The sequence below is a fragment of the Neoarius graeffei genome, chromosome 23, assembly GCF_027579695.1.
Source record: "Neoarius graeffei isolate fNeoGra1 chromosome 23, fNeoGra1.pri, whole genome shotgun sequence".
In the NCBI taxonomy this organism is placed as follows: Eukaryota; Metazoa; Chordata; class Actinopteri; order Siluriformes; family Ariidae; genus Neoarius; species Neoarius graeffei.
In genome coordinates this window covers 26,786,323-26,813,148 of record NC_083591.1, presented here as the reverse complement: position 1 = coordinate 26,813,148, position 26,826 = coordinate 26,786,323, and the positions used below count along the sequence as shown (strand labels likewise).

The 26,826-nt window shown below is 42.1% G+C and overlaps 1 protein-coding gene across 1 annotated transcript; it reads right to left on the bottom strand.

Moving 5' to 3' along the window:
- Positions 1-1,200: 1,200 nt before the first annotated feature.
- Positions 1,201-24,867, bottom strand: dnaaf6 (dynein axonemal assembly factor 6). Its single transcript, XM_060905299.1, has 6 exons — positions 24,778-24,867; positions 16,856-16,934; positions 16,472-16,574; positions 2,184-2,280; positions 1,881-1,966; positions 1,201-1,330 (listed from the first exon to the last, which is right to left on the bottom strand). Exons 1-6 carry the CDS (start codon positions 24,865-24,867, stop codon positions 1,201-1,203), a joined length of 585 nt encoding a protein of 194 aa, XP_060761282.1.
- Between the last annotated feature and the right edge of the window lie 1,959 nt (positions 24,868-26,826).

Sequence of the window (26,826 nt, the reverse complement as noted above, 5' to 3'; positions counted from 1 at the left end):
ATGTGCAAATGCTTCACAAAAAAATTCTCAATTGGCTCGATGGTGGCACTATAATTGACAGTCAAAAAAGTGAAAAATTGAAAGGCCGAAGCCTCCACCACACACACACACACACACACACACACACTGTTAGTCCATATGACTTGAAATTTGGCACAGATATACATCTCAGTATCTTCTTGGACAATAAATGCTACCATAATGTTGTTGTTTTTTTTAATGGATATTTGCATAATGTGAAAAACAGTAAGATCAGTTTAAAAACTTCATAAAGGGCAGGGTTTAGCAGGAAATTTGTCTTAATAACTCAAGTTGTCTTAGACCAATCCTGATTGAGCTCAGTGGGGTCATTCAGCACTGTGTCCTGAACATACACACTAATACGCTTCATACTTATACACTTGTGAAAATAACAATAAAACATACCACACAACCTGGATCAATTATAGCTGAAACAGGGCAAAAAAAAAAAAAGAAAAAAATCTTTGCATCATAATACCACCTTCCACTGCATTACCCTTTTTCTCTTTTCATAACCCTGTCATTAACTCCAAAGTATTTACTTTTACGAATTATTTTTTTGAAGGAATATATTAATAAACCACACTGAAGTACATTTTTTTCCATCAATGAGCTCCCAAAGTATTTACTGTATGGTAGACAAGATAACGTTATTTATTACATGAAAAAAAATTTCATGTACACGTTGTTGAATATAGAAATATTTTTCTGCATACATTGTAATAAGGAAACAAGTGTGTGATTGGTCTCACACCTTCTTTAAACAGAATTAATCTAGTTGAAGTGACTTTGCTGGGCTTTGACAAGCCTGAAACCCGCTTGTTGCTGCTCATGACTTTTAGTATGGGCGACTGAGCTGCTTCCTTCTGTTCAGTGCAAAAAATGGTTAGAACCTGCAAATTGCTCCTTGTAGCTATATTTTGATAATGTGGTAGCAGTTAATTTGGTTTTGTTTTATTATTACACTCTCATGGTGAAGCGCCAGTATATGATACTTGTGTACTGTTTGTGAATTCACCATTTCAGGGCTACAAAACATTAGATACAAAAAAGTGATGCAGATATATTCACAGCTGAATGTGTCTTGAAATGTTTCTGTTCCATGAACTCCTCCTTTTCCAGCCAGTGAGACAGTTCTTTTTCTTCAGAGGCAGACCATGAGTTCTACATTCCATAGCTTCAGGCGAGGTTGATGGAGTCCAGAAGTCTGTTCATGGGCAGTGTGATTTCTAATTCATATCTCTCTGTAATGAATTGGGCAATGCCTTCCCTACTGTGCACTGAGTGAGGGAGATGCAGGCCTAACTTGCTGTAGACAGAAGAGAGAGATTGTGCTTTATATAGAAACTATGCTGCAGTTTTTACTAACCCTAAATTTATTAATAAAATACTCTTCAGTTACACTCTGGATTCCACTACACACATATACACATATACAAGTGAGTCAGTATTAGGGCAGGGCTTTCTTGGAAGTACTGTGGATGGAGGGTGTGAGGTTTGCATAGACATAAGTCTGATAGAAGGAGCTAAGTTGAGTGACTGGCTGATTAAAATATTTTGGCACTGCTGTAAATATACTGTACGCATAAGGCTACTACAAATTGAATTTTTGGTACATAAGAAAAAATTAAATACTAATTTACTAATTTATTTATTAGTAAAATAATTAGTGTTTTGTTTTATTCTTATTCTGGTAGCAACGCATAAGCCTTTTGTGGATGAAAACTGCTCTTGATAAACATGCTGTCTGCATAATACATCACGAGCAACATTTGAGTGAGACTAAATGATATAAGCCTGTTTATTTAATTCATGTCTTTTTCTATCTATGTAGCATATATGAATACTCAGAATCTTACTATTTTGGAGTTCTTAGATCAACAAATCTCTCCTTCACATCCAGCACAATATCAGAAGCCTGAGTTTCCGGCAGCTTCACCTTCACCTGTGGAAGACAGAGAGTGAGTTAGAGAGATGTTGAAAGTAAAATTAAAAAAAAGCTTATTTAAAATTAATTTAAGTGAATATTAAATTCAATCATTCAAGTGCAGCTATATTTATAGATGCAGTAATGAAATATTGCAGGATAGTAATGTCAATACATGTAAGACCTAAGATGTTGGTAGGGTGCAATTATTGTAACTGGGGTAAAAAGAGCATACCAGCATGTTCTCACAGCACATGGAGGATGGATCCTTTTGGCTCATGCCCAGAAACAAGTCCTCAGTACCCACACTCTGCTTCAGGATAATCTCATACCTACACATACATACTCAATCATCGGCATTGCTTTTCTACTTTCAGTTATATTATCCAGGATTGTAACCTGTGAAATTGACTGGTCTTTTTCCTGCTTATATACTACAGTAAAGATTGTTCTGCAAGCATTAACCTTCTACAATATATACAACTAATCTGGGGTGGGTTTCCCAATAACGTTGCACTTTAGGGTGAAAGAGCGAGTTTAAAGATGCTCTTAAGCAATGAACATTGTCTCTGTACGTGGTTTTCCTGAACACTCTCATAAGAAGGAGCCTGAAGAGCAACTTTGCAGCACGCATCCTCAGGAAAGGCATTAGTAGTTACTAAATCCAGTCAGTGAGGTCCCATGGTGTTCGTTTTTAACCTTTGGGACTATGGTTGTCGTGAACGGTTTTGCACTCGGGTTTCCGTCAGTGGGGGGTTTATAGCATCAACGAAGCTGACTTTATGTTAGGACTGTTAATGTTATAGTCATGTTGTCTGTTGTTGCCCGGATGGGGATGGGTTCCCTTTTGAGTCTGGTTCCTCTCGAGGTTTCTTCCTCATGTCGTCTGAGGGAGTTTTTCCTTGCCACCGTCGCCACAGGCATGCTCATTGGGGATAGATTAGGGATAAAATTAGCTCATATTTAAAGTCGTTCAAATTCTGTAAAGCTGCTTTGCGACAATGTTTATTGTTAAAAGCACTAAACAAATGACTTGACTTCGTTTTTAACCAATAAACAACAAAATATAAAGTGCTTAAAATATGTTATTATATTCTATCATCATTAAGTATTACATATATTATGTGGGGCAACACAGTGGTGTAGTGGTTAGCACTGTTGCCTCACAGCAAGAAGGTTCTGGGTTTGAGCCCAGTAGCCAACGGAGGCCTTTCTATGTGGAGTTTGTATGTTCTCTCTGTGTCTACATGGGTTTCCAACGGGTGCTCTGGTTTCCCCCCACAGTCCAAAGACATGCAGGTTAGGCTAATTGGTGGCCCTGATTTGACCGTAGGTGTGAGTGTAATTGGTCTATGTGTCAGCCCTGTGATGACCTGGTGACTTGTTCAGGGTGTACCCCGCCTCTTGCCCATAGTCAGCTGGGATAGGCTCCAGCTTGCCCACGACCCTGCACAGGATAAGTGGCTATGGATAATGGATGGATATATAATGTGGCAATTAATAATTGAAACTATTTTACATTTTTGGACAATAAATTTTTTATTCCAAGTGTGTTTTTAAATGAAATGAACAAATGTTCACACAAAAGAATGAGCAAATAGTAAGCTAAATGCCTGCTCATTTCATTGTTACTCAATCAAGAGCTTAATGTCCCTTATAAATCAGCATGCAGCTGAGTGGTATTTGGCATATGAAATAGGTACAGTATTTATAACGTCACCTGCTCCTCTCCCCAGACTGCAGTGCCTCCCCACCCCCCATAATAATAATAATAATAATAATAATAATAATAATAAGTTAAATTTATATAGCGCCTTTCAAAAAACCCAAGGACGCTTTACAATTATAGACAAAAAAAACTAAAATAAATAAAAAATAATAAATAAATAATAAAAAGTCCACCAAGTAGGGGTCAGGATGTAATTCCCGTGGTGTAGCAGCCACAGTCCCACCAAAAGGCGCAAGAAAACAAGTCCCACATCTCCAGCACCGCCGCCGTCAGTGACATCGCTCGAACACCACGCCGTGGATCCGCACAGCGAGCAGAGAAGCTCCGCCACGCAGAGCGCTGGTGTGTCCCAAACCGCCTGCACAGCCGCCGCGACACCACCGAGCAGCATCACTCGGAACATCACGCCAAGCGTTAAAGCGCAGAGCGCTGGACAACCATGATGTAAAATGAGCAGTGAGCTCACTGCAGTCCACAGCTGGGAGCACAGGCATCGCCCATGGCGAACCAAGGCCTGGAGGGAACCAACGCCCAGAACTAGGTCCGGAGCTACACCACAACCGGTGGAGAAAACACTCAAACATCAAACTACACAAACACACACAAAAAAATAGAAAAAGAAATTAAATAAAACAAAATAAAAAAGCTCCGGTGAGAAGCAGCAGCCAGAACACGCACGACGTACTCTCAACCGGAAACGGAAACGAAAAAAAAACATGGAAGTAGGGACAGCTTCATTGGCCCATGGCCCTGCTTCCTCCTCATACCCTGGACCCTCTCAGCTGACCGCTTCCCAGGCTGCAGGCAGCCAGAGTACAGCTGGCCAAGAGTGTTAGTGCAGCCGAGAGCTGCTCAACATTGAGAAGGAGCAGCTCCAGTTACTCAGAGATCTGCATGACCAAAGGGAGCGGCACCATTAAGAGCAGATGGCCCTTAAACGGGCAAAACTAGACCTGCCGGCCAGACAAGTGGAGCTTCAGAGTGGATTGGCTGGAATGCAGCCATGATTATTTTAACTGTTATTCACAAGGCCAACTTGCCAACATTTTGCTTTTATATATACACAATGTTACAGGTGCAGAAATTTGTCTCAAGGCAAGTCATAAGACACTAAATAAGATAATGACTTGCCTTCTAATGGAGTGAAATTTGATTAAAATGTGGCAATATCAATGTGACATTATGATATTTCATTTAATATCAGAATCAGAATCACTTTTATTGCCAGGTATGTGGACACACACAAGGAATTTGACTCCGGTTTCACTTAGCTCTCATAGTACAAAACAGATAAAAAGCGTATACACAAAACAAACAAACAAACAGAAAGAAAAAAATGGTGCAATAGGTGCAAAGTAATCCAAGTAAGTCAAGTGAGCACAGAATGACAGTATGAGTGTGCAGATATATTGCAAGTGATATTACTGATATATGAATCTAGATTTTAGCTGTTCATCACAGACACAGCCTGAGGGAAAAAACTATTCTTGTGTCTGGTTGTTTTTGCATACAGTGATCTATATCGCTTCCCTGAGGGGAGAAGATTAAACAGATTGTGACTAGGGTGTGATGGGTCTGCAGAGATGTTACCTGCCCATTTCCTGACTCTGGACAGGTACAGTGGAGGAAATAATTATTTGATCCCTTGCTGATTTTGTAAGTTTGCCCACTGGCAAATATATGAACAGTCTATAATTTTAAGGGTAGGTTTATTTTAACAATGAGAGATAGAATATCAAAAAGAAAATCCAGAAAATCACATTTTATAAAATGTATAAATTGATTTACATTTCGTTGAGTGAAATAAGTATTTGATCCCCTACCAACCATTAAGAGTTCTGGCTCCCACAGACCAGTTAGACACTCCTAATCAGCTTGTTACCTGCATTAAAGACAGCTGTCTTAAAATGACACCTGTATAAAAGACACCTGTCCACAGAATCAATCAATCAGTCAATCAGACTCCAACCTCTCCAACATGGGCAAGACCAAAGAGCTGTCTAAGGATATCAGGGACAAGATAGTAGAGCTGCACAAGGCTGGACTGAGCTACAAAACCATAAGCAAGAAGCTGGGTGAGAAGGAGACAACTGTTGGTGCAATAGTTCGAAAATGGAAGAAATACAAAATGACCAGTGGGCGGCACGGTGGTGTAGTGGTTAGCGCTGTCGCCTCACAGCAAGAAGGTCTGGGTTCGAGCCCCGTGGCCGGCGAGGGCCTTTCTGTGCGGAGTTTGCATGTTCTCCCCGTGTCTGCGTGGGTTTCCTCGGGGTGCTCTGGTTTCCCCCACACTCCAAAGATGTGCAGGTTAGGTTAACTGGTGACTCTAAATTGACCGTAGGTGTGAGTGTGAATGGTTGTCTGTGTCTACAGTGGGGCAAAAAAGTATTTAGTCAGTCACCAATTGTGCAAGTTCTCCCACTTAAAAAGATGAGAGAGGCCTGTAATTTTCATCATAGGTACACTTCAACTATGAGAGGGAGAATGAGAAAAAAAATCCAGAAAATCACATTGTCTGATTTTTAAAGAATTTATTTGTAAATTATGGTGGAAAATAAGTATTTGGTCAATAACAAAAGTTCACCTCAATACTTTGTTATATACCCTTTGTTGGCAATGACAGAGGTCAAACGTTTTCTGTAAGTCTTCACAAGGTTTTCACACACTGTTGCTGGTATTTTGGCCCATTCCTCCATGCAGATCTCCTCTAGAGCAGTGATGTTTTGGGGCTGTCGCTGGGCAACACGGACTTTCAACTCCCTCCAAAGATTTTCTATGGGGTTGAGATCTGGAGACTGGCTAGGCCACTCCAGGACCTTGAAATGCTTCTTACGAAGCCACTCCTTCGTTGTCCGGGTGGTGTGTTTGGGATCATTGTCATGCTGGAAGACCCAGCCACGTTTCATCTTCAATGCCCTTGCTGATGGAAGGAGGTTTTCATTCAAAATCTCACGATACATGGCCCCATTCATTCTTTCCTTTACACGGATCAGTCGTCCTGGTCCCTTTGCAGAAAAACAGCCCCGTCCTGGCCCCATGATGTTTCCACCCCCATGCTTCACAGTAGGTATGGTGTTCTTTGGAGGCAACTCAGCATTCTTTCTCCTCCAAACACGACAAGTTGAGTTTTTACCAAAAAGTTCTATTTTGGTTTCATCTAACCATATGACATTCTCCCAATCCTCTTCTGGATCATCCAAATGCTCTCTAGCAAACTTCAGACGGGCCTGGACATGTACTGGCTTAAGCAGGGGGACACGTCTGGCACTGCAGGATTTGAGTCCCTGACAGCGTAGTGTGTTACTGATGGTAGCCTTTGTTACTTTGGTCCCAGCTCTCTGCAGGTCATTCACTAAGTCCCCCCGTGTGGTTCTGGGATTTTTGCTCACTGTTCTTGTGATCATTTTGACCCCACAGGGTGAGATCTTGCGTGGAGCCCCAGATCGAGGGAGATTATCAGTGGTCTTGTATGTCTTCCGTTTTCTAATAATTGCTCCCACAGTTGATTTCTTCACACCAAGCTGCTTACCTATTGCAGATTCAGTCTTCCCAGCCTGGTGCAGGTCTACAATTTTGTTTCTGGTGTCCTTTGACAGCTCTTTGGTCTTGGCCATAGTGGAGTTTGGAGTGTGACTGTTTGAGGTTGTGGATAGGTGTCTTTTATACTGATAACGACCAGTGGGTTCAACGAGTTCAAACAGGTGCCATTATTACAGGTAACGAGTGGAGGACAGAGGAGCCTCTTAAAGAAGAAGTTACAGGTCTGTGAGAGCCAGAAATCTTGCTTGTTTGTAGGTGACCAAATACTTATTTAACCGAGGAATTTACCAATTAATTCATAAAAAATCCTACAATGTGATTTCCTGGATTCTTTCCCCCCATTCTGTCTCTCATAGTTGAAGTGTACCTATGATGAAAATTACAGGCCTCTCTTATCTTTTAAGTGGGAGAACTTGCACAATTGGTGGCTGACTAAATACTTTTTTGCCCCACTGTATGTGTCAGCTCTGTGATGACCTGGCGACTTGTCCAGGGTGTACCCCGCCTTTCGCCCGTAGTCAGCTGGGACAGGCTCCAGCTTGCCTGCGACCCTGTAGAACAGGATAAAGCGGCTAGAGATAATGAGATGAGATGAGACAAAATGACCATCAATCGACCCTGGTCTGGGGCCCCACGCAAGATCTCACCTCGTGGGGTATCAATGATCACGAGAAAGGTGAGAGATCAGCCTAGAACTACACGGGAGGAGCTTGTTAATGATCTTAAGGCAGCTGGGACCACAGTCACCAAGAAAACCATTGGTAACACATTACGCCATAATGGATTAAAATCCTGCAGTGCCCGCAAGGTCCCCCTGCTCAAGAAGGCACATGTGCAGGCCTGTCTGAAGTTTGCCAATGAACACCTGAATGATTCTGAGAGTGATTGGGAGAAGGTGCTGTGGTCAGATGAGACCAAAATCGAGCTCTTTGGCATTAACTCAACTCACCGTGTTTGGAGGAAGAAAAATGCTGACTATGACCCGAAGAACACCATCCCCACTGTCAAGCATGGAGGTGGAAACATTATGCTTTGGGGGTGTTTCTCTGCTAAGGGCACAGGACTACTTCACCACATCAACGGAAGAATGGACGCAGCCATGTACCGTAAAATCCTGAGTGACAACCTCCTTCCCTCTGCCAGGACACTGAAAATGGGTCGTGGATGGGTCTTCCAGCACAACAATGACCCAAGACATTATTTCACTCAAAGAAATGCAAATCAGTTTATATCTTTTATATGAAGTTATTTTCTGGATTTTCTTTTTGATGTTTTGTCTCTCACAGTTAAAATAAACCTACCATTAAAATTATAGAATGTTCATTTCTTTAAACTTACAAAATCAGCAAGGGATCAAATAATTATTTCCTCCACTGTATAGGTCTTGGATGGAGGGCAGGTTGACACCAATAATTTTCTCTGCAGACCTTATTGTCTGTTGCAGTCTGTTCTTCTCCTGTCTGGTGACCAATCCAAACCAAACAGTGATGGAAGAGCAAAGAACAGGCTGAATGATGGCAGAGTAGAATTGTGTCAGCAGCTCCTTAGGCAGGTTGAGCTTCCTGAGCTGGCGCAGAAAGTGCAACCTCTGCTGAGCCTTTTTGATGATAGTGACTGTGTTGGCCTCCCACTTCAAGTCCCAAGAGATTGTGGAACCCAGAAGCCTGAAGGTTTCAACAGCAGTCACAGTGTTGTTGGTGATGGTGATGGGCAGCGGGGGAGGGGGGGGGGGGGGGGGGGGCTCCTCCTAAAGTCCACTGTCATCTCCACAGTTTTGAGCGTGTTCAGTTCCAGATTGTTCTGACCGCACCACCAGACCAGCCATTCAACCTCCCGTCTGTATGCAGACTCGTCACCATCTCGGATGAGGCCGATGACCGTTGTATCGTCCGCAAATTTCAAGAGTTTAACAGACGGGTCTCTTGAGGTGCAGTTGTTGATATAAAGTGAGAAGAGCAGTGGGGAGAGCACACACCCTTGGGGGTTGCCAGTGCTGATAGACCGAGTGCTGGATAAGATGCTCCCCATCCTCACCTGCTGCTTCCTGTCAGTCAGGAAGTTTGTAATCCACTGACAGGTGGAGGAGGGCACAGTGAGCTGGGTGAGCTTGGTGTGGAGGATGTCTGGAACAATGGTGTTGAATGCCGAACTGAAGTCCACGAACAGGATCCTGGCATACGTCCCTGCAGTGTCAAGGTGTTGCAGGATGTAGTGTAGACCCATATTTATTGCATCATCCACTGACCTGTTTGCCCAGTAGGCAAACTGCAGGGGGTCCAGCAGGGGGTCCAGCAGGGGGTCCAGCAGGGGGTCTGTGATGTCCTTCAGGTATGACAACACCAGTCTCTCGAAGGACTTCATGACTACAAATGTGAGGGCAACAGGCCTGTAGTCATTCAGTCCTGTGATATTGGTTTTCTTAGGAACTGGAATTATTGTGGAGCATTTGAAGCATGAGGGGACTTCTCACAGCTCCAGGGATCTATTAAAGATCTGGGTGAAGATGGGAGCCATCAGCTGGTCAGCACAGACCTTCAGGCAAAAGGGGGACACACCATCTGGGCCAGGTGCCTTCCTGATCTTCTGTCTGTGGAAAAGCTGACAGACATCCTCTTCACAGATCTTGAGTGCTGGTGGGGCATCAGAGGCGGGGGGGGTGGCAGAATGGCAGGGGGTGTAAATGGGTCTTTAATGACTGAAGGGGGGAGAGGTGTGAATGTGTCAAATCTGCAGTAAAACACATTCAGCTCATCAGCCAGTTGATGGTTCACTGCAGTGTTGGTGAATGGTCTCCTATAGTTAGTAATGTTCTGCAGGCTTCTCCACACTCAGTGCGTTTACATGCACATAGAGAAAATCGAATTTCTGCCGTAGCTCGACTGAAATCGAAGTTCTAAATGCCATGGAAACACCTTAGCTCGGCTGAAATCGAACCGAACTGGATTTCTCGTAATCGAGCTAAGCGACCTAGATTATGCAATTGTAGCCGAGCTACTTAGTGCATGTAAACCCTATCGAGCTATGTAGTCGAGCTACTTACTTCAGCACTGCCCCTTCCGGAAGTGACGAGTGATGAGACCACAAGCGGGAAACACAGCAGCCTCGGTCGGCATGACAACAGTAGTAGAAACGTGCACTTCTGGAGCAATGAGGAGATAGAGTTCATGCTCATTCAGCTTGAGGAGTTGAATATATATTAAAAAAAATGCATATATATATATATATATATATATATATATATATATATATATATAAAATATATCTCGATGTTGCTGTCCTCATCGTCGTTCTTCTTGTGAACACGGAACTGATAACTTTGTTTATACTCTTGAATAGCTCTTCTTCATGACGACAACCGGAAGTGTACCAACACGATGGGGCGTGTAGCACCACCTGTGGCTCGGGTGCACAATGTACCTCACACAATAGCTCGATTTCCTTGTGTGCATGTAGGATTGGATTTCTCTGGCACCCCTGCTGGGACCCTTAGCTCAGTTACCGACAGTAGCTCGATTTGGATGTGCATGTAAACGCACTGACTGACGTCGGATCGTTTGCTGAAAGTCTGTTTTTAATCTTATCAGCATAGCTCCTCTTAGCTGCTTTCACCTCCATTGTCAGTGTTAGAGCCCTGCACTCCTGCGGGAGTCCCGCAGGACCCGCCGCAAAGCAGTGTGGCACGGGAAAAATTTTGAAAGCTCATTGCGGGTGCGGGCGGGAGCAGGAGTGCACAATGCGGGCGCGGGCGGGAGCGGTGATAAGCTGCAGTCCCGCTAACTAAAAACGTGTTTAAAATAAAATTTATAAATTATTAATTTATGTCTATCATATATAATTTGTGCTGGATATTTTATTTGGCATTAATAAAAACATTTTAAGATGCCTAAATTTGCAGAGAGAGTCAGATTGCCATTGATCACCCTAACGGGCAATCCTTTGATCACTCTAATGACTCGCCGTTCACACCCAGCCTCCAGTGACTCATACTAACATGATGCCTCAGTGACTACGTTTACATGCACGTCCAAATCGAGCTGCTGTTGGTAATCGAGCAAAGGGTCCCAGCAGGGGTGCCAGAGAAATCCAATCCTACATGCACAAGTGAAATCGGGCTATTGTGCAAGGTGCATTGTGCACCCGAGCCACACGTGGCGCTACACGCCCCATCGTGTTGGTACACTTCCGGTTGTCGTCATGAAGAAGAGCTATAGTGTTGCCAGATACTGCTGACGTTTTCCAGCCCAAAACATGTTCAAATCCGCTAAAATGCACTTAAAATCCCCAATCTGGCAACACTAGCAGTTCCGTGTTCAAGCTGTTAGGCTTGCTCTAACAGACTATGGCTACAAACTGTCTGGCGCAGACGACTGTTTTGTAAGACAACTTATTTTGCACAATAATATTTTTCTAAAGGCCATTTTTTGCTTACAAAAAAATATATATTTTTTTGCTTACAATTTAACTTATGTCTTAATAAACACACAAAAAGTTCAATTGTTTTGTTTTTATTGACATTCTTCAGATGTTGGACATATATATACACACACACACACACACAAATACAATGACTTGTTTATGTACACAATTCACAGCTATGCAACAGCTGTACAGACGTATTTGGTGATACAGTAAGTGAGCTAAATTTTAACAGTAAAAGAAAATAGGTCTGCACACTGCTGGATACGCTCCAAAAAATAAACTTTATTTAATTAAAACAAGCAACGTTTCGATCACCCTGGATCTTCATCAGGCATATGGGTAACAGGAAGAGGCTGTGGCCTATATCACATGACCCTACTCTACACCCGCCCAGGCAAGGCACCCAAAGGTGCCAATCAATTAGACAGACAGGTGTCTTAACCTGTACCAGTCATACAAAAGGCAAAACCAAAAAACATTTGCAAGTTTGAAAGATTAAAAAGATGTGAATATAGTACACCAACATATAAAATACATATCACGTGAAAATCAATTACAAAAAAGGTTTTAAATCAAAATACATATTCATTCCCTTAGGTGCAATGGTGTTCAAGGTATATATATAAAAAGCCTCGCGTCTTAAAAGGAGATTATCAACATCACCCCCACGTCTAGGTGTAGCAACATGTTCAATGCCAATATATTGAAGGGTTGCGAGGTTGTGCTTAAACGTGTTAAAATGGACAGCTACAGGGTTCTTCTCATCATTCAACCGTATGTTGCTTCTATGCTCTGCGATGCGCGTTTTTAGACACCTTGTTGTTTTGCCTATATAGGCTAATCCGCAGGGACATTTAATCATATAAATTACATTTCGTGTATTATACAAAATAACGCCTTTTATTTTAAAAGGCTTCCCAGTGTGCGGGTGATTGAAAGAATTACATTTGCGCGTAAAATTACATTGCGCGCAATTTCCGCACCTATAGTTGCCATCAGGAAGGGGAGGAAATCTCCGTGCGCGGTCTGGTGGTCGGTCGGCCTTAACGACAAGGTTGCGTATATTGAATGAACGCTTGTATACAAAAACGCTTGTATACCTTTTAAGACGCGAGGCTTTTTATATATATACCTTGAACACCATTGCACCTAAGGGAATGAATATGTATTTTGATTTAAAACCTTTTTTGTAATTGATTTTCACGTGATATGTATTTTATATGTTGGTGTACTATATTCACATCTTTTTAATTTTTCAAACTTGCAAATGTTTTTTGGTTTTGCCTTTTGTATGACTGGTACAGGTTAAGACACCTGTCTGTCTAATTGATTGGCACCTTTGGGTGCCTTGCCTGGGCGGGTGTAGAGTAGGGTCATGTGATATAGGCCACAGCCTCTTCCTTTTACCCATATGCCTGATGAAGATCCAGGGTGATCGAAACGTTGCTTGTTTTAATTAAATAAAGTTTATTTTTTGGAGCGTATCCAGCAGTGTGCAGACCTATTTTCTTTTATTGTCTGACATTTTTGTCTGGCACCTGCAAAGAGTTTTTGGATGTGCGCACCCTACTCAAACGATTATACTAAATTTTAACAGTGCAAACAATGCCACAAAAAGAAAAGATTCATGCCGTTGTCATGATTCGTTGTCATGCCGACCGAGGCTGTTGTGTTTCCCGCTTGTGGTCTCGTCACTCGTCACTTCCGGAAGTAGCTCGACAACTAGCTCGATAGGGTATACATGCACAAAGTAGCTCGGCAGAAATCGCATAAACTAGGTCGTGTAGCTCGATTCCGAGAAATCAAGTTCGGTTCAATTTCAGCCGAATTAAGGTGTATACATGGCATTTTGAACTTCAATTTCAGTCGAGCAACGGCAGAAATTCGATTCTCTCTATGTGCATGTAAACGTAGTGAGTGACTACGTTTACATGCACATCCAAATCGAGCTGCTGTCGGTAATCGAGCTGAAGGTCCCAGCAGGGTGCCAGAGAAATCCAATCCTACATGCACACAACTGAAATCGGGCTATTGTGTGAGGTGCATTGTGCACCCGAGCCACAGGTGGCGCAACACGCCCCATCGTGTTGGTACACTTCCGGTTGTCGTCATGAAGAAGAGCTATTCAAGAGTGTAAACAAAGTTATCAGTTCCGTGTTCTCCATTGCGCGTTTTTCTCCCGTCCATGAATTTTAATATATTCAACTCCTTAAGCTGAATGAGCATGAACTCTTTCTCCTCATTGCTCCAGAAGTGCACGTTTCTGCTTGCTTGTAGCAGTGGGGGCGTGGTCAAGCGCCGGTCTGTGACAGGAGGGCGGAGCCAGGGAAGGTGAGTGGCAGAATAACTACACCTGACAGTAATTAACCTATGTTTGTGTGGCTTCCCAGTAACCGCGCCCTATTTAAGGAGGCAGAGGGAGAGTAGAGGGGAGAGCTCATCCCGGGACTAGAACACAGCGCGCGCGCGCGCGTGTGTGTGTGTGTTTTTCTCTCAAGAATAAAAGTAGGCTGTTAAACTGAAAAGTCTGACAATAAAAAGCCTATTAGTACCAGAAGCTTTGTCCTGCCGTCCTCTGTGCTCCACCCACACTTCAGAGAGCTCTACATTGCCATTTTCTCTTCTCCGTTTGTTCCTCCTGACCTCTTCTGCTGCTCGCTACTACTGTTGTCATGCCGACCGAGGCTGTTGTGTTTCCCGCTTGTGGTCTCATCACTCGTCACTTCTGGAAGTAGCTCGACAACTAGTTCGATAGGGTATACATGCACAAAGTAGCTCGGCAGAAATCGCATAAACTAGGTCGTGTAGCTCGATTCCGAGAAATCAAGTTCAGTTCAATTTCAGCCGAATTAAGGTGTATACATGGCATTTTGAACTTCGATTTCAGTCGAGCAACGGCAGAAATTCGATTCTATCTATGTGCATGTAAACGTAGTGAATGACACCTTAGATGAGCTGGTCATCAGAATTCTGATTCTGATCCAGGAGAGGATAAATATCTCTCGTACGTTTCCGATTCCTTTCCTCTTCCGTGTTTGAGATCTCCGATCATGGCAGAAGAGCAGAGCTCCTCTACTGAAGCTCACAGTGCTTCAAAAGTAAGTGCTGCTTTAAAAAGAGGTACATTTACTGTTAAAAAGTCAAGAGTCCTGAAATCGGACATTTGGAAATCATTCTCACTCGTGTATGACGCGGAGGGAAATCAGCTGCCCTTTGCTTGCTGTGATAAGTGCCAAAAGGTTCTGACATACTAGGATATTCTAGTTAGAAATGCTTTACAAATGTAAACTGGGTTAGCCTAATGTTTTGTATGAACGAACAATAAATATACCAAATTTCCACTTGGAATTACGTGCTCGTCTGTCTTTTTTTATTGTTTATTATTATTATTATTAGAGACACTGACGAAGGCAACAGCCGAAACGTTTGTCTCCTTCTGCTGCTAAAAACAACTGAAAAGAAATGTAACTAAAATAATAAGTTCAAGGGTGCGATCCATCTCTCCTTTCACACTAATTATTCATAGGAGACGCACCACGGGAGAGCGCATACTTAAATGATTAGCCTACTTAAATAATAATAATAATTATTATTATTATTATTAGAGACACTGACGAAGGCAACAGCTGAAACGTTTGTCTCCTTCTGCTGCTAAAAACAACTGAAAAGAAATGTAACTAAAAGAATAAGTTCAAGAGTGCGATCCATCTCTCCTTTCACACTAATTATTCATAGGAGACGCACCACGGGAGAGCGCATACTTAAATGATTAGCCTACTTAAATAATTATTATTATTAGGCCTACATGTTGCCATTTCAACATTCCGAATTCAGAAACAAGGTAAATAATAACAAACGTGAACGTGAGCTGTAGATATTTATGCTCAAATCCACTCAAAGTAGGGGGCGGGGCATCATCACGCTGTGTCAAGACAAGAACTTTCCTGAGAAATAACGTGAACGTCTGCATCATGCGGGATTTGCGGGCGGGAGCGGGACAAAATATGGCAGGTGCGGGCGGGAGCGGGACTGAAAATCATAATTCTTTGCGGGAGCGGGACTGCACAATGCGGGCGCGGGCGGGAGCGGGACTGAAAAATCCGACCCGCGCAGACCTCTACAGTGTGTTTCTGGTCTGATCTGATTATACAGAACTCGAATTATACATAATTCCATAACATATTGAAATATAGTCATCATGTTATGTGTATATTTATTTAATAATTAACTCAATGTACTTGCAATGGACTGGAAAAAATAATTTAACACCGGCAGCATATTCAACACCAGTTTCCGCCCATTGATTGTGAGTTCCTCAGGCGTGCATGTGCATTCTGTGTATTCAGCTGTGAGCAAGACGTTCTTTGCTTTGAAAGAGTGATCCATGTCCATTGTAAGTTAAGAGCGAACTAAAGTGTTACTTTGGCTACAACGGTGTTTGGGAAAACCATGTTAGCTTAAAGATGGTTCTTAAAAGGTAGTTAACACCTTAACATCTTAAAAGGCCTCTTAATGCTCTTAGAGTTAAGAGGCTTTCAGGAAATCCACCCATGACCTGACCAATACCCAACCTAAGAGGAAACCTCAATAGTTTTTTGGATTCTAACTTTCTAAATTGAGTCTTCTTAGAACTATTTCTAAAAAGGAAACTCTGTTGTAGGGTTCAAGATAGACTTTTTTTCAGTGTTGGCCCAGGAAAATGATCCAAAAATCACTTTGAATTACTAGATGGAGCCTTTTTTTTTCTAAGTGTGCAGATTGGGCATGCATGTGTCTCTCCAAGACTGGGGTTCTAGACAGCAGTTTACTCCACGACACACTACACATTCACTCACTCAGGCTGAGGACGTGAATCTGCAAGGTCATCAAAGTGTGTCCCTTCAGTCACCTCCTCCACATTCCAGATATCGTTGATGTCCTTCACACTGGCACTACTGACTTTCCATTTCAAGATGTACATGTGTGTGAGGGGGGAATAAAAGAAACATAGGCAGACTAAATTACTGAAATAAACATTTCTTGTCTTCTATGAAGACTATTCCCAAGGGTTCCCAGATTGGCCTGAGTCAGGACATAAATTATAATTTCAAAGATGTGCAAATATGCAAATACAAATCTATTCAGTGTTCCTGTCAGACACCCTAAGTTGTCTCCTGTTACACTGAATCAGAACTCCACTGATCTCAATACATCACTTTTTACTAATGATGTATAGTAGCGCTCACCTGCATTCTTGTCTTGCCTAGAAGGAGGAGCACCAATGTGTCCAGGACCCATTTTTGCCATCGGATTTACATTCTACATAGATGAAGAAAAAAAAACATTTCACATTAGCAATTCAAATACATACATTTATGATTTACATATCCTCAGTGGTGCAAGGGGGTGTACAGTCAGGGAAAATTCATAATGGTCCTGTTTAAAGAATGCTGACTTTGGTCAGGTTTCTACAATAACCTGACTTAATTGAACCAGACTCAAAAGAGAACCAAGGAAAAGAGTACTGGGTTAAAACAGAAGTGTCTTCTGTATTCTGTGACAATAAATCCTTGCATAAGAACAGGGATGTCTTTATGATTCTAGTGGCAATTTTAGAAGGTACAAGTCTCGAGTATGAAGCTGAGATTATGCACTGAAGGAGGTAAGACTTGGGCATAAAATTTTGTTGGGATGTGAAAATCTTCAGGGCATCCACAGCAGGAGAAGCTGAATCACAAGTCCAGAAACTCCAAGCAGCAAAAGAGCACATTGTAAAAAAAAAAAAAATTGTTGTGTTAACTTAAAAAAGTGATTAACCTGGTTGGCTTAAAATTTTGAGTTCATTAAAACTCAAATAGTAAGTTAGTATAATGAGGGAATCAAGTTGTATTGTGCTAACTTACGATATGAGTTTCAACAAACTTGAAATTTTAAAGCAACCAGGTTAATTACTTTAACACAACAAATTATTTTTTTACAGTGCACTGGGATGAATCCAGCAGCACTGGAAGGCGAAGAGAGCTGGATCAGATGAGTTTTATCAGGATCTTGCACTGGCATTACATCAGGTTATGAGACATTTCCATTTTGAAACAGCATGGCTCTTTCATTTCTGACAGCAATCATTTGCATTCATCAGTACAGTGAGACAGTAACTTGTCCTTCAGGTTTCTCTTTTAATTTATACGAATTACATACATATAAAACAGTCATTTTATTACTTGTGTTTGTATGATGAAGCGCATGTAGTTTGAAGCCTTCCTCCATCCTGCGAGAAGGGGTTTCACAACTGTTCTTAGATACACTATATGGCCAAAAGTTTGTGGACACCTGACCATCACAAACATATGCAGGCTTTCCCCAAACTGTTGTCACAAAGTTGGAAGCACACAACTGGATGTCTTTGTATGCTGTAGCATTACAATTTTCCTTCACTGGAACTAAGGGGCCCAAACATGTTCTAGCTAGTGTTGCCACCTGTCCCGGTTTTTCCTGATTGTCCCGGATTTTCATGGTCTGTCCTGGAAAAAAAAAAAAAATCCGGGACACTGAATGTCCCGGTTTTTTGTACATGATGGCCAAAATGTGTATTTCAACTTGCGAGCCAGCTGAGAACCAGTTTGCTTTTCCATAGCTCGCCGTGCTAAGCGGAGCCATGTCATTACGTCGCTGAATACGTCATTATGTCGCTGTATACGTCAGTTACGGCGCTACGTTTACATAAACCTTGGCGCGAATATCAAAGCAAAAACAACACGGAAGAAGCATTAGCAACAATAACAATAATAATAATAATAATAATAATAATAATAATAATGGATGAGTTCGCGTTTGTACAGCTGCTGCTTCTCGTCGCTTAAAAATGGCGATCTTTCGCGGTCTTGTTATTGGTCTTAACAACTTCCCCCCACTGACGTAAGCGGTTCTTTCCTCTGGCCCAGCAGAGAGTTGGTGCTAGCCTGGAACCGGTTTTTCTGACCCCAGAGCCAGTTCTTTGTCAGTGGAAACAGAAAACCCGGTTCCAAACTAAGCACTGGCCCCGAACCAGCCCTGGAACTGCTTTGGTGGAAAAGGGGCAATGGAGGATGCTTGGACTGATGAAAGAAACAGACTCTCTGTTGCAATGGTGAAGGCTGAGCTTCAAGTCAGGCTAAACTTTCAGTTGTCCTGTACTGAGTTCAAGACATTCATTGAAAATCAGCCAGGACTCATAGCAGCAGCAAAGAAAAACACCAAATATAAATGGAAGATTAGGTAAGGTTTTGGTGAATTAAATTAAATAGTGTAGTGTAGTACATACTCCTGTATGTACTGTATGTGCCCAGTTATATCAGTTACATGTCCTCCTATGTATTTGTTTAGCCAAGAGCAGCAGAGGCACAGGCAAGCACAAGCAAAGCACACACCACACTCTAAGCAATCAGGTAAGCTGTTTGACACTACACCTTACATTGTTACATTCAGGTATTCTTAGATACAATGAAAAAGTAGATTATTTATTTTTATTCCACATAAGCAAACAAACAGAACTTAACTATGTATTCCCCTTTTACCTGTGCCCTCTACTGCCCCCAGGTGTCCACAACCAAAAACTGTTGGAAATAAACCAAAATAATGAAGACCTGCTATATTATGTAAAGCAATTAACTAAACAAAATTAGCAAAAGCGTCATTTTTACTAATTAGAGCAATACAATTTCAGCGTAGAAGGGCGATTTTTGTCTTGGGTTAGATGTGCGAAGGGCGCCGTTGCTTACAAGCAAAAAGGTTGATTGGATGGTCGAAATGTCCAGGATTTTTGTCAGACACAGGTGGCAACCCTAGTTCTAGCATAACAATGCCCCTGTACACAAAGCAAGGTCCATGGTTTACCAAGGCTGGAGTGGAAGAACTAGAGTGGCTTGCACAGAGGCCTGATCTCAAACTCACTGAACAGATTTGGGATGAACTGGAATGTTGATTGCACCCCAGGTCTCCTCACCCAGTATCAGTGCCTGACCTCACTAATGCTCTTGTGGAAAATCCCTACAACCATGAACTGCAAAATTTAGTGGAAAGCCTTCCCAGAAGAGTGGTGGTTATTATAGGAGCAAGGGGGGGGGGGGGGGGGATTACATCTGGAATAGGATGTTCAAAATCACATACAGTGGTGCTTGAAAGTTTGTGAACCCTTTAGAATATTCTATATTTTTGCATAAATATGACCTAAAACATCATCAGATTTTCACACAAGTCCTAAAAGTAGATAAAGAGAACCCACTTAAACAAATGAGACAAAAATATTCTCATCTCATTATCTCTAGCCGCTTTATCCTTCTACAGGGTCGCAGGCAAGCTGGAGCCTATCCCAGCTGACTATGGGCGAAAGGCGGGGTACACCCTGGACAAGTCGCCAGGTCATCACAGGGCTGACACATAGACACAGACAACCATTCACACTCACACCTACGGTCAATTTAGAGTCACCAGTTAACCTAACCTGCATGTCTTTGGACTGTGGGGGAAACCGGAGCACCCGGAGGAAACCCACGCGGACACGGGGAGAACATGCAAACTCCACACAGAAAGGCCCTCGCCGGCCCCGGGGCTCGAACCCAGGACCTTCTTGCTGTGAGGCGACAGCGCTAACCACTACACCACCGTGCCCCCGACAAAAATATTATACTTGGTAATTTATTTGTTGAGGAAAATGATCCAATATTACATATCTGTGAGTGGCAAAAGTATGTGAACCTTTGCTTTCAGTATCTGGTGTGACCCCCTTGTGCAGCAATAACTGCAACTAAACATTTCCGGTAACTGTTGATAAGTCCTGCACACCGGCTTGGAGGAATTTTAGCCCATTCCTCCGTACAGCACAACTTCAACTCTGGGATGTTGGTGGGTTTCCTCACATGAACTGCTCGCTTCAGGTCCTTCCACAACATTTCAATTGAATTAAGGTCAAGACTTTGACTTAGCCATTCCAAAACATTAACTTTATTCTTCTTTAACCATTCTTTGGTAGAATGACTTGTGTGCTTATGCTGGAATGCAGGGTTTTCCTTTCTCCAAACATAACACTTCTCATTTAAAACAAAAAGTTATATTTTGGTCTCATTTGTCCACAAAACATTTTTCCAATAGCCTTCTGGCTTGTCCACATGATCTTTAGCAAACTGCAGACAAGCAGCAATGTTCTTTTTGGAGAGCAGTGGCTTTCTCCTTGCAACCCTACCATGCACACAATTGTTGTTCAGTGTTCTCCTGATGGTGGACTCATGAACATTAACATTAGCCAATGTGAGAGAGGCCTTCAGTTGCTGAGAAGTTACCCTGGGGTCTTTTGTGACCTCGCGACTATTACACGCCTTGCTCTTGGAGTGATCTTTGCTGGTCGACCACTCCTGGGGAGGGTAATAATGGTCTTGAATTTCCTCCATTTGCACACAGTCTATCTGACTGTGGATTGGTGGAGTCCAAACTCTTTAGAGATGGTTTTGTAACCTTTTCCAGCCTGATCAGCATCAACAACGCTTTTTCTGAGGTCCTCAGAAATCTCCTTTGTTTGTGCCATGATACACTTCCACAAACATGTGTTGTGAAGATCAGACTTTGATAGATCCCTGTTCTTTAAATAAAACAGGGTGCCCAATTACACCTGATTGTCATCCCATTGATTGAAAACACCTGACTCTAATTTCACCTTCAAATTAACTGTTAATCCTAGAGGTTCACATACTTTTGCCACTCACAGATATGTAATATTGGATCATTTTCCTCAATAAATAAATGACCAAGTATAATATTTTGTCTCATTTGTTTAAGTGGGTTCCCTTTATCTACTTTTAGGACTTGTGTGAAAATCTGAGAATGTTTTAGGTCATATTTATGCAGAAATATAGAAAATTCTAAAGGATTCGCAAACTTTCAAGCACCACTGTAAATGTTGGTCAGGTCTCCCAAAGTTTTGGCCATAGTATATCTGATAAACATAACTGACATTCACTTTCAGGAGCTCTTGAAAACACTGACTGTAAAATACCCTTATATGTGTACTGGAAGAATTGGAAATGCAGAAGCAGTACTAAGAAGAATGTGGAAGTGATTGTGCTAGCACTTTCCACTCTCTGCACTGCGTAATGGTCCAGTTATGTATGAGATTAGTTGCTGATGCACACATTTGGGCTTAGCCATCGAGTTTGCTCACCACAGTTCTCCAGCAGCCTAACTATAGCAGTGGCAGGCTGGGGCGATTAATGCAGTAATTGCTAGCACTCGGGGCTAGCACTCACGCTGCCAGTTTGATGTTCCATGACATTAGCTACAATTAAACACATCAAATCATCTGCAATGATAAATTTTACATTTACAGATTTGTGGGAACATCTAACAACCATTGATAGGTCTGTCCTTCTTCAATTCAAAACAGTGACACCTGTATCTTGTTGGACTACTGCAAGAATGTCACACCACTGACTTGGGAGAGATGTTTCATTTCTTTCATTTTAGCTATATTTTTCTTGAACACTTTAAGAGTACAAACATATTTCTCTTCAGAAGAAGAGAATAGTCACTGACTTCATTTTTGGCCCCTCCACAAACCTTTATTGTTTTCAAACCCTGAGAGTAACTGTCCTACCATTAGTGCAAATTTAGTGGTTGAAATGGCTCTTAATCTGTTTATGTTTTTATTTTGCTACATTTGGCATAATTTGATTTTCCATAGGGGCAGCACGGTGGTGCAGTGGTTAGCACTGTCGCCTCACAGCAAGAAGGTCCTGGGTTCGAGCCCAGCGGCCAGCGAGGGCCTTTCTGTGTGGAGTTTGCATGTTCTCCCCGTGTCTGCGTGGGTTTCTTCCGGGTGCTCCAGTTTCCCCCACAGTCCAAAGACATGTGGGTTAGGCTAATTGGTGGCTCTAAATTGACCGTAGGTGCGAATGGTTGTTTGTCTCTGTGTCAGCCCTGCGATGATCTGGCAACTTGTCCAGGGTGTACCCCACCTCTTGCCCATAGTCAGCTGGGATAGGCTCCAGCTTGCCTGTGACCCTGTAGAACAGGATAAGCAGCTACAGATAATGGATGGATGGATGGATGAATGATTTTCCATATACCGACGATATGTCTTTAAGAGCAGAGGATTGTCCTGAGGGAACACACAGTGTCATGTAAAGCAGGCAATAGGCAGATGTTTTATTTAAAAACATGCTTCATCTATCCATTGACCTATTTTTGCACATTCCAGGACATACTGAGTGTACAGCTTGGACTTCAAAACAACCCATGCACATACTTCTTAACTATTTCTGTTTTTCGAATTTGTATATTTTAGATTCTTCTCATTTTTATTCTATTTATTATTATTTTTTATCTCCTTTTTTATTTTTATTGTTTTCTGTGTGTTTGTGTAGTTTGATGTTTATTTGAGTGTTTTTGTCAGCCGGTTGTGGTGTAGCTCCGGACCCAGTTTTGGGCGTCGGTTCCCTCCAGGCCTTGGTTCGCCGTGGGTGATGCCTGCGCTCCCGGCTATGGACTGCAGTGAGCTCGTTGCTCATTTTAACATCGTGGTTGTCCAGCGCTCTGTGTTTTAATGCTTGGCGTGATGTTCCGAGCAATGTTGCTCGGTGGCGTCATGGCGGCTGTGCAGGCGGTTTGGGACGTACCAGCGCTCTGCATGGCGGTGCTTCTGTGCTCGCTTTGTGGATCCATGGCGTGGTGTTCAAACGATGTTGCTGGCGGCGTCACGGTGGCTGTGCTGGCGGTGTGGGACTTGTTTTCGTGCGCCTTTTGGTGGGACTGTGGCTGCTACACCACTGGAATGACATCCTGACCCCTATTTGGTGGACTTTTTTTTTTCTGTTTATAATTGTAAAGCGACCTTGGGTTTTTAGAAAGGCGCTATATAAGTTGAACTTATTATTATTATTATTATTTAATAACTACTTTTGTCGAGGGCAGCACAGTGGTGTAGTGGTTAGCACCGTCGCCTCACAACAAGAAGGTCCGGGTTCGAGCCTCGTGTCCGGCGAGGGCCTTTCTGTGTGCAGTTTGCATGTTCTACCCGTGTCCGCGTGGGTTTCCTCCGGGTGTTCCGGTTTCCCCCACAGTCCAAAGACATGCAGGTTAGGTTAACTGGTGACTCTAAATTGACCGTAGGTGTGAGTGTGAATGGTTGTCTGTGTCTATGTGTCAGCCCTGTGATGACCTGGCGACTTGTCCAGGGTGTACCCCGCCTTTCGCCCGTAGTCAGCTGGGATAGGCTCCAGCTTGCCTGCGACCCTGTAGAACAGGATAAAGCAGCTAGAGATAATGAGATGAGATGATTCTGAGTCTGATTCTGATTCCCCCCCCCCATCCCTTCTGTAAAGTGACCTTGGGATTGTGAAAGGCGCTATAGGAATTTAACATAATAATAATAATACCGAAATGGGGCGGCACGGTGGTGTAGTGGTTAGCGCTGTCGCCTCACAGCAAGAAGGTCCTGGGTTCGAGCCCCGGGGCTGGCGAGGGCCCTTCTGTGTGGAGTTTGCATGTTCTCCCCGTGTCCGCGTGGGTTTCCTCCGGGTGCTCCGGTTTCCCCCACAGTCCAAAGACATGCAGGTTAGGTTAACTGGTGACTCTAAATTGACCGTAGGTGTGAATGTGAGTGTGAATGGTTGTCTGTGTCTGTGTGTCAGCCCTGTGATGACCTGGCGACTTGTCCAGGGTGTACCCCGCCTTTCGCCCGTAGTCAGCTGGGATAGGCTCCAGCTTGCCTGCGACCCTGTAGAACAGGATAAAGCGGCTAGAGATAATGAGATGAGATGAGATAATACCGAAATGCAACAGACATATATGGCTCGTTTTCTTTTTCGAAAAGTGCACGTTGAAATTGTGCCGACAGGAAATTAAAATCACTGTCCAATCACAGTTCTCCAGCAAACGGGAGCATGGTTCAGGATAATGTTAACACAGTCTGAACATCGGCCTGTCCTGTCTGCTAGCCGATTAGATCTTGAGTGACTATGTCAAGCAATTTTCCTCAACCATGCCCCCCAAAATCATGCAAAATCTATTAGTGCATGAGTGTATCGATTAATGTATGGCATTCATACCCGCGTTACTCCAGCAATAAATAACACCGCTCAATTTATGTAATGGGAGCAGATTAGCTCGCAAAATTTATAAACGCCAGCTAGTTTACCTTGCAGTCTTCTGCGTCGCTTTCTTCATCGCAGGGCTGTGAGAGCAAATCGGAGAGCGCCTGGAGAGTTTGGAGCGATGACAACTCCATTTTATTTCTTTATGAAATTAGATACTACCTTTATGGAATTTGTTTTTTGGACCGGAAAAGTCTAAGAGGCTTCTGAGCCTTGTTTAGAACTGTTTACCGTTTCCAAGGATACTGTTACCATAGGTAACTACATTTGCAGCGTCTGCAGCAATTTCCTATACGAAATTTCTGCACTTTCCTAACTAATTCATTATATATATATATATATATATATATATATATATATATATATATATATATATATATATATATATATTGTTTATCTCATTACAGTGTCACCTGTCAAGGGGTGGAATACATTACCCTGGTGAAAAATAAATGTGCTAAGCGTACTAAAATTTAGCATACTTTTGTGTACTTGAAGCCACACTAATCATCAATATACTTCAAGTGTGTTTATGATTAGTTAACTTGAGGCATGCTATTTTGGAACAACTAATTTTGTACTAAATATATTTTAATTGTAATTAAATTGTAGAAAAGTGCAACTTGAAGTGTATTTAGTGTACTTTTATGTGCTAAAGTGGAACAACTTAAAGTATATTTTGTATACTTTAAGTATATGACTTTATATGTACTAATATATGCTTAATTAGTACTTTGGATTATAAGTACCTTAGAAATTAGTACACTTTAGAAATTACACATCACTTTCACTTAAAGTATATTTTAATATAACATATTTCTAGAAAGTGTAATATAGTATAATTATTTTAAAGCGTGTTGAAAGTGTTAGCGTGAAAGCGTGATGTTAGTATACTTTTTATATATTTACAAAAAGTGCAATTTGTGTAAGTACATTTTCAATGTACTATTGAAAATATGAATATACTTTAAATACAATAAAGTACTTTTTTTTCGCCAGGGTAGGCAGCAAGAGAACAGTCAGTTCTCAAAGTTGATATGTTGGAAGCAGGAAAAACAAGCAAGCGTAAGGATCTGAGCAACTTTAACAAATGGTCAAATTTATAATGGCTAGATGACTGGGTTTGAGCATCTCCAAAATGGCACGTCTTGTGGGGTGTCCCTGGTATGCAGTGGTTAATACGTACCAAAAGTGGTCCAACAAAGGACAACCAATAAGCTAGCAACAGGGTCATGGGTGTCAAAGACTCATTGAGTCTCATGGAGCACAAAGGCTAGTCCATATGGACTCATCCCACAGAAGAGCTACAGTAGTACAAACTGCTGACAGCGTTAATGCTGACACCTGTCTACTTTAACCAGCTCAGATCCTTACACTTGCCCATTTTTCCTGCTTCCAACACATCAAATTCAAGAACTGACTGTTCTCTTGCTGCCTAATGTATCCCACCCCTTGACAGGTGCCACTGTAATTAGATAATCAATGTTATTCACTTCACCTGTCAGCGGTCATAACGAACTACATCCAGGACATGGAGAACCAAAACTGTGACATATTTCTCTCTGTGTCACTCGTGAGGACATCGATGAATTGTTTTGATAAATTTGGGTACTTTTTATTTGTGAATGTGTATAATAAAAAGAAAATCACATGTTGGCTTGAAGGTATGAAGTTTTTATCTTCTAATGTTGAAAAACTCGCATTTTTCATACGAAATACATCACAGATCTAAATATTTAAATAATATTGGGTGGCATTGAGTGGTATATCAGATATATTCCATTCAACAAGCATGATAGTGAATGAGTTGAAGACGAGTTCAATATCATGCTAGCTGGATGGAATATATCTGATATACCACAAAAGAAAGCCAGCCAATATTATTATTATTATTATTATTATTATTATTATTATTATTATACCTACACATTCAGTGGAACAATGTAATTATTTGTTTTCAGATTGCCCATTGGCCATGTTTGCTAAACTGCTAAAGTTGCTCACTAGCATGTAAATTTTCCTCCGGGTTTCCTCCGGGTGCTCTGGTTTCCCCCACAGTCCAAAGACATGCAGGTTAGGTTAACTGGTGACTC

Excerpts from the sequence above, each read along its gene's own strand:
- dnaaf6 (XM_060905299.1), bottom strand. The coding sequence starts at position 24,867 with ATGGAGTTGTCATCGCTCCAAACTCTCCAGGCGCTCTCCGATTTGCTC. Across the intron at positions 2,281-16,471 it reads GATTCACGTCCTCAGCCTGA|GTATGAGATTATCCTGAAGC; the intron begins GTGAGTGAATGT and ends ATGTATGTGTAG. Across the intron at positions 1,967-2,183 it reads TGTGCTGTGAGAACATGCTG|GTGAAGGTGAAGCTGCCGGA; the intron begins GTATGCTCTTTT and ends TGTCTTCCACAG.